At 40.2% G+C, this 12,920-nt stretch overlaps 2 protein-coding genes across 2 annotated transcripts; one reads left to right on the forward strand and one right to left on the reverse strand.

Moving 5' to 3' along the window:
- Positions 1-2,945: 2,945 nt before the first annotated feature.
- On the reverse strand, positions 2,946-6,449 carry LOC132309045 (uncharacterized). The gene has a single exon (XM_059807399.1). It carries the CDS (start codon positions 6,447-6,449, stop codon positions 2,946-2,948), a length of 3,504 nt encoding a protein of 1,167 aa, XP_059663382.1.
- A 2,093-nt stretch (positions 6,450-8,542) lies between these two features.
- Positions 8,543-9,248, forward strand: LOC132306140 (copper transporter 5.1-like). The gene has a single exon (XM_059803392.1). The coding sequence runs from the start codon at positions 8,546-8,548 to the stop codon at positions 9,203-9,205; it is 660 nt and encodes a 219-aa protein (XP_059659375.1). The 5' UTR covers positions 8,543-8,545; the 3' UTR covers positions 9,206-9,248.
- The last annotated feature ends 3,672 nt before the right edge of the window (positions 9,249-12,920 follow it).

A 12,920-nucleotide genomic window follows, 5' to 3' on the forward strand; every position in this document is an offset into this window, starting at 1 on the left:
TAGAGCAAATGCTACTCCGAGACATCCTTCTTTTGAGTTGGGGAAATACTGCGATGACGGTTCGCATTCCTTGTCCCACGCCGAGACATCCTTCTTTTAAATTCAGAAAAATCTAACGTCAGTACATTATAATGGACCGACTAAACGAATACAAAGAACCCTAATACTTAGGCTCTAATTATCAGAATACACAACGCGGAAGTATAGTAATCACAGATCCCTAAGACACTCGAACCTGGAATGCTCTGATACCAACTGTAACACCCCCACATTTTCCACGCATAAGTTGATCAGGCTTATACACGAAAAACGAGGGATATCAAAAATAATTGGCAATATACAAGCATGGAATACAAAAATGATGATAATAAAAGAATTTAGACAGGAAAGGAACACTAAATAATACAACATCCATCCATCCTTTATTTAATACCGTACTTCATTACAACTTGGAAATCCTATGTCAAGGATCCCTAAATATAACCCTGAGAGTTTAACATCAAAAGTAAATAAAAACTGAAACTAAAGTAATACATAAAACTTCTACCCTGAACTGGATCGTAAGAGTAGATGAGTTCGGATGGTGGTCCCACACTGCTAACCTCAACCTTGAAACGGATACTGACCGTATCCTGAAATAACAACAATGGTAGGTCAACCCCACGAGCAAGTCCTCTCTACTATGACCCAAATAAGAGAATCAAATAAATTAATCATTTATATCCGGATGAGTACTATATCTGTATACATCCTAAGGGAACTATCCGATGTATAACATGACCTCAACCAGAATAGACAGTGATCACTTAGACTCACACTAGGTGGTCAAGTGTCGCCTTTCCCTACCCGGGAAATCAGCTATTATACATGGTGCACGGTACTGACAACACAGACTATAACGAACTACACAGTGATAACACCTCTCAAAGTACTGATGAATATACTGAGCATATCAATTAGGCAACACATGCCAACAATATTAATAAATATACCGAGTATGTCAATTAGGCAACACATGCCAATAATATTAAACCACATACCCCGACAGCCACACATCTGTCTATAGCAACGAATGCATAAGGTATAAATGAGTCTAAACTTATTAGCCAGCTCATATGGTTCTATATGGCAACACATCCATATAATATAAATGCGACATAATTAAACAGGCCATTTATTTCCTGAAATGCACACAGCGTAATAATCATGGTTTATATATCTTTTAACAGTATAAACATCCCATAAAATATCATGGATAATTTATCTGAAACACTATTTATATTTAACAATGTCGTTAAATAAATCACATTAGTATCCGTACTGTAAACGAGCCAATAAATGCTTATAAAAGATTAATTGGCCATAAGAATAAGTAACGGGTGTTAAAATAATAATTTCGTGGCCCGTTAAACCCTTAAATACCAACACAGTACCTAAAAATCCAAGTTTAAGGTTCTGGAATTTACAAAACAGTCCCTAGGGGTATTCTGGACTTTTTCAGTAGCTGTAGGGGTCCCTCACGCGCCCCCACGCGCCTCCCCGAGCTCCCCACACGCGCCGCCAAGCTTTCCCACTCTCCCACGCGCCTCCACGCGCGTCTGGCATCGGCCACGCGCGTGCACGCGCTCCCACGCGCGTCTGGAGCGTTCCACGCGCGCGCACGCGCTGCCACGCGCGCACTAATGGTAACTTGCTGACACGGCGGCTCCTGATTCGGTGGTTGCATCATCCTACTATGGGTGCGCTACACTGAATCATCTCACCCTCTCATCACTCAATCCTGTGCTGATGGATCCGGGTGTACCGCGGTAGCATGGACCACGATGCACCGGATCAATCAGACTCTACCAATGGCCAGGATGAACGCGCGCACTAACCTACCATGCGCCGCATCACACCGGATCACTCCGGTCATCTTCTTCACTGCCGGTGGCCGGAATCCTCGCCGGAGGCTCGCCGGAAATTGCAGAAAAGCCCCGGAAAAATCTAAAAAATTCTAGAAAAATCCCTAAAGCCTTATTTAATTATTTTCAGCTATATTTTAATTACATAGGCTAATAAATAAATAACTAACTTCTTGAATAATTAAAACACATTATTTTAATAAACTAAAAATAATTTATTGAAACTCCTAGCATGGTTTCTAGTCTCTAAAAAAATCCGAAATAAATTAAATGAATAATTTATGGATTCAAAGGGGAAAAATAGATAATAACTTGCCTTTTGGATTTAAAATAAATTCGCCGATTGCGCGTAGTCGGGTAAAATCGCCTACACCGGTCCAAGCTTCTTTTTCTCTCTCTTTTCCTTTCACTCTTATAAAATAGCTCTCTGTAATGTTTAAGCTTTCTAACTTAAGTAAGTTGCCTTTAGAGTGAGTTGGCTACTAATATATATATACAAACTTATATAATATATATAATACAAATATCTAATTTATATTAACTTCTCACCCATTTCTCATATCCCTACCTATAACATTTAAGCCAAGCAAGCCAAGTCAAGCAAGATGTCCTAAGGTAAATCCTATCCTAAGATTTAATTTTTCATCATTACATTGATTTAATACTAATATTATTATTACTAATATTATTTTTAATAAAACTTTTATTATTATTATTATATTATATTATTATTATTATTATTATTAAACTAATATAATCATTATTATTGTTATTACAAAATAATACATTATATCATCATAATACTTTATAACACAAATATAATACTTTAATTAACTAATATTGCTTAATTAAACGTAATCAACAAATAAAATTAATTATAATAATACATGCACAATTAAATGAATAAATTTACTATTTTAACATACACAATTAATTTACATGCACCATTAAATGAACTTAATATAACAATGTAGCATGCACAATAATAGGTAAAGGAATTCACACATAATTGAATTTAAATAAACTAAACTCTTTAATTAATTACGGGGTATTACAGCAAGTCCTCACATATGTCTCCACATCATCACGCATCCGAGGCCAATAGTAAGAATCTTCTAGGAGTGCTAGTGTGCGCCGCATACCTGGGTGACCAGCCCATTTGGTGTCATGGCACTCCCGTATCAACTCCTTTCGTAAGTTGCCCCACCTGGGCACAAATAGTCGGTCCCCTGTAGTGAGAAGTAAATCATCCCTTAGCCAAAAACGCCGAGTCTTCCCTTCCTTAGCCAGCTGAATAAGGCTTTTGGCTAAAGGGTCATGCTGTAACCCCTCTTTGATCCGCTCCACAAGAGAGTGTTGGGGCCGACTGATAGCTGCGAGCTCGGCCTTGCGACTAAGCGCATCCGCCACAACATTGGCCTTGCCTGGCTTATATTCAAAATGATAAGTGAACTCCGCTAGGAAGTCCTGCCAACGAGCTTGCTTGGGGCTAAGCTTCTTCTGTGTCTGGAAGTAGCTGGTGGCAACATTATCCGTCTTGATCACAAATTGTGCCCCGAGCAAGTAGTGCCTCCAAGTACGTAGGCAATGGATGACCGCCGTCATTTCTTTCTCCTGCACCGTATAGCGCCGCTCGGTGTCATTAAGCTTGCGGCTCTCATAAGCTATGGGGTGTTCTTCCTGCATTAACATGCCCCCAGTAGCGAAGTCTGATGCATCTGTGTGCACCTCATATGGTTTGGAGTGGTCGGGCAAGCTAAGTACCGGCTCCTCTATAACTGCCCTCTTCAAGTCATCAAATGCCCCCTGGCATGACTCTGTCCAACTCCAAGCACGCGCCTTCTTGAGAAGGTCTGTCAATGGGGCTGCTCTCGCCGAGTAACCCTTGATAAAGCGGCGGTAGTAGTTGACAAGCCCAAGAAATGAACGTAACTCTGTCACCTTAGTGGGCGGCTCCCACTCTTGAATGGCCCTCACCTTTGCCTCATCCATCATCAACTTGCCATTCCATATCTTATGCCCTAGGAACAACACCTTCTCTTGGGCAAAGGAGCATTTCTCCATTTTCACATATAGGTCATTCTCCCGTAGGACTTGGAAGACCGCCCTTAAGTGCTGCACATGCTCCTCTAGAGTGGCGCTATACACAACAATATCATCCAAGTACACCACCACAAAGCGATCCAAGTAGGGATGGAAGAGCTTGTTCATCAAAGTACAGAAAGTAGCAGGTGCATTGGTGAGGCCAAACGGCATAACAAGAAACTCATAGGAGCCATACCTCGTCACACACGTAGTCTTAGGCTCATCCCCGTCCGCTATTCGCACCTGGTAGTACCCTGAGCGCAAGTCAAGCTTAGTGAAGTAGCATGCTCCACCAAGCTGATCAAAGAGATCGGCAATGAGAGGAATGGGGTACTTGTTTTTTATAGTCACCTTGTTGAGCGCCCGGTAGTCGATGCACATGTGCAAGGACCCGTCCTTCTTCCTTTGGAACAACACCGGTGCGCCATATGGGGCCTTCGATGGTCGAATATACCCCGCATCTACCAGTTCCTTAAGTTGCCTCCGCAACTCCTCCAACTCTGGGGGTGCCATCCGGTAGGGCACCAAAGCAGGGGGTTTAGAACCCGGTTCCAGCTCAATCTTATGATCCACCTCCCTCCTAGGTGGAAGCTTCTTGGGCAGCTCCTTAGGCATCACGTCCGTGTACTCGTCTAGCACGGCTCGTATCTCCTTACGCACCTCTTCTTGTGGGGAAGGGACTAGCTCATCTTCGGGTGTCTCCAGTAACGTAGCAAGGTAGCTAGTCTCTCCCTTCTTGAAGCCCTTCTTGAACTGCATAGCTGACAAAGCTTGGGCTTCCAACTTGGCGCCTCGCTCCACCGGCACCATGCATGCTGTGTTGCCTTCCATAATACACATAGTGTTAGCAAAAGGAATGGGGAAGGCTCTCACCTTGTCTAAGAACTCAAACCCAAGAACTAGTTTGAAGTCATCCATGGGTACCACCGATAGATCTATGTGGCCACCCCACTCGCCAATGCATGCTTGGACGCCATGTGCCATGCCATGTATAGCCTTTGCTGCCGAGTTAACTGCCTTCATGGAGCCCCCTTCTTTGCTATACTTGAGGCCCAACCTCTTGGCCTCGTCAAGGCTCACAAAGTTGTGGGATGCACCCGTGTCCACCAAAGCACGTGTGGGTGTCCCATTGATGCTCGCCTCCATGAACATTAGCCCTTTAGCCGCCGCCTTAGGGACTTCAGTTTTACCCTTGATGGCATTAAGGATTTGTAGTGAACCTATCTGCGCCTCCTCCTGTTGTTGCTCTTCATAGCGGCTCGTTATGGCATTGAGGGTCTTCCGCTTTGGGCAATCTCGTACCCAATGTGGTCCGTCACATATGAAGTAAGAACCCTTAGGCTTGGGTGCTCCTTCCTTGTTCTCCCTTCCCTCTTTGCCTCCATGGCCACCACCTGGCTTACGGGACCAATCCTTGTGGGGTGCAGCGCCCTTGTCTCCCCCACCTTTGCCGGCATACCTTCCCTTGTCCTTGTCTTTGTCTTTTGGCTTGGACGAGGGTTCCTTCTTGGAGCTGAAATCAATAAAGGACTCCGCCTCTGCAATAGCTGTGGCAAGGTCTTGCACGTTGCGCCGCCTCAACTCCGTCTTAGCCCACAACTGCAATCCATCCATGAAGAAGAAAAGAGAGTCCTTGTCGGATAGATCCGGGATCTCAAGAGTCAAGTTAGTGAATTCCTTCACATAGTCCCGAATCGACCCAACTTGTTTTAGCCTTCGGAGTCTGCCCCTAGCTTCATCCTCGGCATTCTCAGGATAGAAATGCTTCTTAATTTCCCTAGTGAAATCAGCCCAAGTATCAATAGAGACCGTACCTTTGCCTATGTCACCATACTTTTTCCTCCACCAAAGCATGGCATGGTCGGTGAGGTAGTGGGTCGCCGTGCGTATCTTGATGGTCTCATCGGTCATGCCCGTAGCCTCAAAGTATTGCTCCATGCTGAAGAGGAAGTTCTCCAACTCCCTCGCTACCCGGTTCCCACCATAGCACTTAGGCTTGGGAATATCAACCCGGGGTGCTACTACCCCCGTAGTAGCTGTGCCGGACGCCACCGCCCGTTTGCACAATGTCCAATCCGCTCGCATTTCCTCCATTTGCTCGCGGAAAGTGCCAAGCTCCTGATCAACATAACCACGTAGGGTGGCAAACTCCCCCAACATAAGTTCTCGAAGTGCTTGGAGCTCCTGCCGAAAGTCACCACTTAGGGCATTGAGTGACCCTTTGACAGCATTTTGGACCTCAGCATCCTCCGACTCCAGCCCATCCATGCGCTGGTGAGCATCCTCAAGCTGCTCCAACACGTTGGCTATGGACCCCTCCATGTTTGCCACACGTGCCTCTAAGCCCGCCATAATGTCCTTCGACCTAGCCCTCGTCCTCACTCCGCCTGGAGGGGGATTTGTTTCCCTTCCACGTAGAGTCTCCTCTTGGGTGCCAGTCACGTCTGATAGCTCCGCCATAGCTTCCTCCACACAAGGTGTGACTCCTCACGACCTTAGCTCTGATACCAACTGTCACGGACTTGAACCTTTTCAAGCTCCCATGCGGCCTTAGACACTTTCAAGCCCCTTGAAGCGCTAAGTCAGCCTACCGGAGTGTGCTAGCTTAGTGAAGACTAAGGCTAGACAAGTGTTTCGCTTACTTGGGTGTGTAGGAAGAGGTTAGGCAAGTGAGCAAGAGAGTTTGGAAATGTATAGAACTTGTATTGCTTGAGAGGAGAGATTACAACTTGGTTGCTTGGTAAGGTGCAAATGAACTCTCACCTCCTATTTATAGGCCTTTGGCCTTACAAGAACATTCTAGATGTGTACAAATGTGTGGCCTAGATTTAGTATCTAGAATCCTCCAGAAATATCTACACAACACTAGAACTATCTACTATGTACAAGACAAGTCTAGAGAATTCTATACAACTCTAGACAAGTCTAGAAAAGGCTAGACAACTCCACACTAATCTAGAGAATTCCAGAAAGTTCCATACTTGTGTAGAGAAGTTTAGAAAGCTCCAGTCCATGCAGGCTCCATGTCATCGTCTGCTGGGCGTCTGCGTGGCATAGCCTCTTGGTTGCGGGGTGTGACATTAGGCTGCAATCTTTGCGAAATCTCTTGAACAATTTGTTGGACAAACTCAGCCTAATCCCTACGTATTAAGTATAAGGCACGTTAATTCTAGTGCAATAGATGGTATAAAAAGGAGAAATATAAAAAAGTTGAGATAAGTATAGTAATTAGTGTTTTTCATTATAACTTTTATACTGGCAAAAATATTAGTAAATCACCATTTGCTAGAAATAGAATAAAAGTATAAAAATGTTGACATCTGTTTGATAGTTACAAATTAGTAACAGAAGCCATGATATGCATATTCAAACTCTACTCCCCTACTCAAATGTTAAGTTTAATTATCAATAGGGATAGGGGTGACAAAAAGACGAGTTGAGTTGAGTTGGGTTGGGTTAAATATGAATTGTAATTCATATTTAATTCATTTATACTGGTTAAATATGGATTGTGTTAAAACGAGTTGGGTTTACCCATAAAACCCAATAACCCGTTTCTTCTCTATTTCTTTCTTTATTTACTAAAACATTTTGGAAAAAATAAAAAACAATTTTAACTACTATACAAGTGGGTTGAAGGTAAGCAGGTTTACAAAATCCACTTAATCCATATATATTCTACAATCTTTTATTAAAAATTCTTTAAATTTTATACTGTTTTATGAAATTTTAAGTCAAATTAGTATGGGTAGCCCGTTTTACACAAATGCCCGTTTCATACAACCGACCCGTTTTGTATAGCTCTATCCGTTTTGCACAACCCATTTTTTACTTTTTTATAAATTATATATATATAAGTAATTTAGGCTAGACAAAATTCAAAGCAATATATCCAAGTTGGCATGCGCTTACCCATTTATAAAGATCGACCCAGTTAGAAAAATTATATGTTATTATAACCCGACCCATTTAATGCAGCCTGACCCATTTCTGAAATTGAACGGCTCACTATTTCTCTCTCTCATACTAGTCTGGGTTCTTACATACCGAACTACTTTGTCAAAAATATTAGTAAATCACAACTAATAACAGAAGCCATGATATGGAAGGAATTAATTTGTAGTATTTTAGTAGAACTCTGAAATAGAATAGAAGTATAAAAATGTTGACATCTGTTTGATAGTTACTGTAATGATTCGAATTTTTAAGATTTTAAATTTAATTTATTTCATAATTTTTAGTGATCTTATTTAATTTTAAATTGAAGACTCAGTATAGTGGATTTGGATTTGTTGCATTATATATATATATATATATTTTTTGTGTGGCATCTGAAGAGAGCAGCGGCGGCGGATAAAAAAATGAAGATTGGATTTGTGATTTTTGCGGGTCCCATGATAATTGAATTTGGTTTGTTTTATATATAAGAATTTTTACATGGGCCATATTTACCTATATATTAAGTCCAAGTCAAATAATTTTTTTAAAATGTGTTTGACTCCAAAGTTGACGTGGCATATGAAAAAATATTTGTGTTGTCTAAAATACTCTTTTTCATGCCCTTTCCTCGAATAACCCAATTACAAGCCCTAATGCTCTTTGATATCCATTCGGTGCAACCAATCCCATCTAATCCAAGCCCCGCTCTCCCTTTCTCTCTCTCTCTCTCTCTCCTCTCTGCGGAAGTACAACCGAACATTCCTCCTCTTTCTCTCTCTAACGATAATTCATCGGAAAATAATCAGACGGCCAAGATGATGCACATGGCCTTCTACTGGAGCCGAGAGGTGACTCTGTTGTTCGACTCGTGGACGACCGAGTCATGGACGAGTTACGGACTCACCCTCCTCGCTTGCCTCCTCTTCTCCATCTTCTACCAGTACATGGAAGCTCGTCGCCAACAATTTCAGCTCCTTTCCGTCAACAACAAGCCCTCCTCCGCCGCCGCCGCGACGCAGACTGCGATCGACACGCCCCTCCTCTATCCCAAGCTCACGCCGGCCTCCCGGATCTGGAGTCCGGCGAGGTTCGCCGACGCCGTTCTGTTCGGCATCAACTCGGCGATCGGATACCTCCTGACGCTGGCGATCATGTCGTTCAACGGCGGCGTCTTCGTCGTTAAATTGGATCTGTTTATCTCGAATGACCCAGTTTCATTTTTCGATAATTTCATTTCTCTCTATATAATATATATATATTTGTCTCAAGATATGTAAATTGTGGGGATTTGAATCAACACCGAATGGACATGAAAGAGCATCAGGGCTTGCAATTAGGTCATTGTATAAAAGGACATTTTAAGCAATACATAAAATTGAAAAAAATTAATATTTTAGACAAAAATCACTATGTTTTTTCATGGGTCATTTCAACTTTTGAGTCAAACATAATTTAGGAAAATTACTTGAATTTGAATGTATGGGTAAATATGAATTCTTAAATTTATTTATACGTAAAAATCATTTATATATATATTTGAGTTGTAATATATAGATATATATATATAATATGTTTGTCATCTGATGAGATAAAAGGGAGTAGCCGAGAATGGTGAAAAGAAAATGAAATTGTAACGATGGGTGGTGGGATCGGTGGAAGATTTTTTTGGCTAAAGTTTCCTTTGTTTTGGTTCCTTCACGTGGGTTTTGATGGAGTAAGTTGTGCTTTGGTAAGAAAAAGATAGGAAAGGAAATTGAAATAATAATGTAAAATGATGATGTGGGACCACTTAGATTTTTGGTCAAATTTTCTTCTGCGTTTGAATTGTTCACTTGGGTGGTTTGTTTGTCTGATGGAGGCGTAAGTGGTGAGTAGTTGGATTGTGTCAGTGGAGGCCATTATAAATTAAAAGAGTTGCGCACTGAGTGAATACAAAGACACAGGAGAAAAATTAGAGAAGATATGAGAGTGAGTTTGACAGACAGAAAGAGAGAAATAAAGATACAGAGTGAGTTTGCAAATAGAGGGCCTAGAGTTTGAGGATAGAAAGGAGCTAAGTTGCATAGAGGACAAAGGTTTGAAGCTTTGATGATCCAGTGAGAAAATATATTTTTTTCAATGTAGGATTCTCTATACCTTGAATGGCTTGGGGTGATTTTATTTCAATAATTTTGATTAAATGTATATGTATTTTGTTTATATACTCACATGACTATGTACATTTTGTGAAGCTGTTTTGTTAAATCTCCATGAAATTCTTGTTATGGTTTTATTTATTGGGACTTCTCGTCTTACCAGCCTCCAGTTTCAGGTACCGAAGATGAACTGGGATTGCTAGATTCAGGCTTAGGATGAAGAGTCGGTGTTGCAAGATTTATTTTGTTTATTTGGAGAATTTTTTATGTATATTGAGGAAATTGACTTGGTATAAAAGAGAGGGCAAATTTTTTGTGCATTTTGATGTATTTGTATTTAAATAAATCGAAAATTTTATTAGAAAATTTTGGATCGTGTCAAAATGGTATCAGTTTATGGTCGTTACAGTTACAAATTAGGAACTGAAGCCATTATATCCTTTATTCAAAACTCTACTTCCCTGCTCAAATGTTTAGTTTAATTGTGTCAAAATGGATTGGGTCTACTCATAAAACCCAATGACCCGTTTCTTCTCCATTTTTTTCTTTATTTTTTTGAAAAAAAACTTTCTTACGACTTTTTTTAGTCTAATTTCATCTTTATTTACTAAAACATTTGAAAAAAAAAAAAAAAAAACAGTTTTAACTACCATACAAGTGGGTTGAAGGTAAACAGGTTTACAAAATCCACTTAATCCATATATATTGTACATTCTTTTATAAAAAATTCTTTAAATTTTATTCTGTTTTATGATGTTTAGCTCAAACAAAAAAGGAAATAGCAATAAAGTTGAAGTCAGTGATATAATGAGATCGAACATACCCATTTGCTGCATCTTCCAAGTCCAAACCGCTTATATTTGCTGCTTCCTTCAAAGCCTCCCTCCTTCTCTCCGACCTTTCAGTCTCTTGAGAGCAGAATATGTATCTAAATGCTTCCGCAAAACTTCAAAGCAGAATATATATCTAAATGCTTCCGCAAAACTCCTCTTTTGTTTCCGAAGTTGCGAAGGTTTCACATCGTAGAAGATGGGCAAAACTATCTGTCCCTTGGTCCTCCTGCACTCGAGGATCTCCACCAGTTCATCCAAGCACCACCACTAATTAGAGTAGTTTTTAGAGAAAACAACCACTGCAATGTTGGATTTGTTAATATTCTTGAGGAGCTCCAGAGATACGGATTTTCCTCTCTCAAGCTTTTCGTCATCCTTAAAGGTGATGATTCCTCTCTGATCTAGAGCCCTGTAGAGATGGCCTACAAAAGTTCTTTTTTCGACGGCAACAAAAAATCTCTGCAAGTGTCTTCACCTCTAAAGCTCAAGAACACTTCATATTCCCATCCAGGCAGTGAGGAATAAGAAGAAGAAGCAGCAGCAACTGCCATAAGAACCTTGCTAGTGATCTGGAGAACAATGAGGGCTAGTTTGGTGCGGTGAAATGAATTGGAATGGAATAAGAATGGAGGTGAGAATTGAATAATTTTGATGGAATGACCATTCTCCAAGAATAGTGAGGAATGATGATTCTAACTTTAAATTTGACACTAAAAAAAAAAAAAAATCATTTTATTCCTCTTTTTTTTATTTCATTTCACCGCACCAAACTAACTTTGAGTGTCTATGTTATATATAGACGCGAATATGAAATAGTAGAAATTAATAAAACTAAAATCATATTTAAATCATATATAGCCACTTCCTCCTACTGTATACATGATGTATTTCGTTGTGAATTTCCACAAAACTTCCCGTCATTCATGGGTGAGTTGGTGTCCGTAATAAATACACGTATTGACCCCAATAGTAAACTTTTTCAAGAAGTCGGTTCAAAAGCATCCAAGAAGCAAAAACTGCAGCGTGTGATGAACGGTTAAAATATTCAAGCCCCCATGTGAACAAGCAGTCCAAAGCCATTTATGTTGTCTAGTCAATAACCTTTTTAGGTAGTGCCATTCCACCGAAAGCCAGTTCTCTTATTTCAAAGCCATTTATGCTGTATGTGTTGGCACCAAAACTTGGCAGCCATCTCAGTGATGACGTGGACCAATGAAAAGCCGATAAGTATTTTTAACATGGCGTAAAGGGAATCAGCCAGTTAAGAAATATCAGGAGCAAGTATTGGAGAAAGTTATTCAGCCACTTCATTAACAAGGCAGTTGCTAAAATATAGCAACAAACATTTGACTTTATTCAAGTTGGGTTATCAACAGGAAATGAAAGACTAAAGTTTTAAGGAAATCAGACAACTGAATTCCTATTTTATAGGAATTCTAGTTGGATGGAATAAGGAAAAATACAAAAGGCAGCTGCGTCATGAATATAAAAGCGATAAATGGCTTTGGGGCCATTTAAGGGAATGAAACGGGCTGCTAAACTTAAGGAGGGGAGTTGCTAAAAATTAGCAACTTTTCAGCAACTTTCTAGCAACGTTTTAGCAATATCTCGGCAACTTACATGTGATTAAATCGAGGAAGGTTGTTTTTACAGAGATTTCCTACTGAAACAAAACAAGAAAGGAAGCAGAATAACAATAGGATTTGACTGAGTTCAAATTGTGAAGAAAAAGAATCAAAGAAGGAGAGATTTTCTAGCAATAACTTAGGAAAATAAGTTGAGATAGAACTTCTATAAATAAAAGTATTGTATTCCATTTCTAACTCGTCCAGCACCACCACAAAACATGCATTTCAACTAAAAATGTTTTCAATTGACTCTACGTCATTTTTCCTATCAATTTCTTTATTTCAATTTAATGGCAATTGATTAGATCATTGTCAACTATTTCGATTCAGCCATTTACTTTCTTTCAATTTCAATTATGCCAATTTTAATTACGCAATTTTAGTTAGGCTTTCAAT

Source organism: Cornus florida, unplaced genomic scaffold, assembly GCF_030987335.1.
Source record: "Cornus florida cultivar Cherokee Brave unplaced genomic scaffold, ASM3098733v1 CherokeeBrave_3.0.0_Hap2_Chr05, whole genome shotgun sequence".
Taxonomy (NCBI): Eukaryota; Viridiplantae; Streptophyta; class Magnoliopsida; order Cornales; family Cornaceae; genus Cornus; species Cornus florida.

Coding starts and splice junctions, on each gene's coding strand:
- LOC132309045 (XM_059807399.1), bottom strand. CDS start 6,449: ATGGCGGAGCTATCAGACGTGACTGGCACCCAAGAGGAGACTCTACGT.
- LOC132306140 (XM_059803392.1), top strand. CDS start 8,546: ATGCCCTTTCCTCGAATAACCCAATTACAAGCCCTAATGCTCTTTGAT.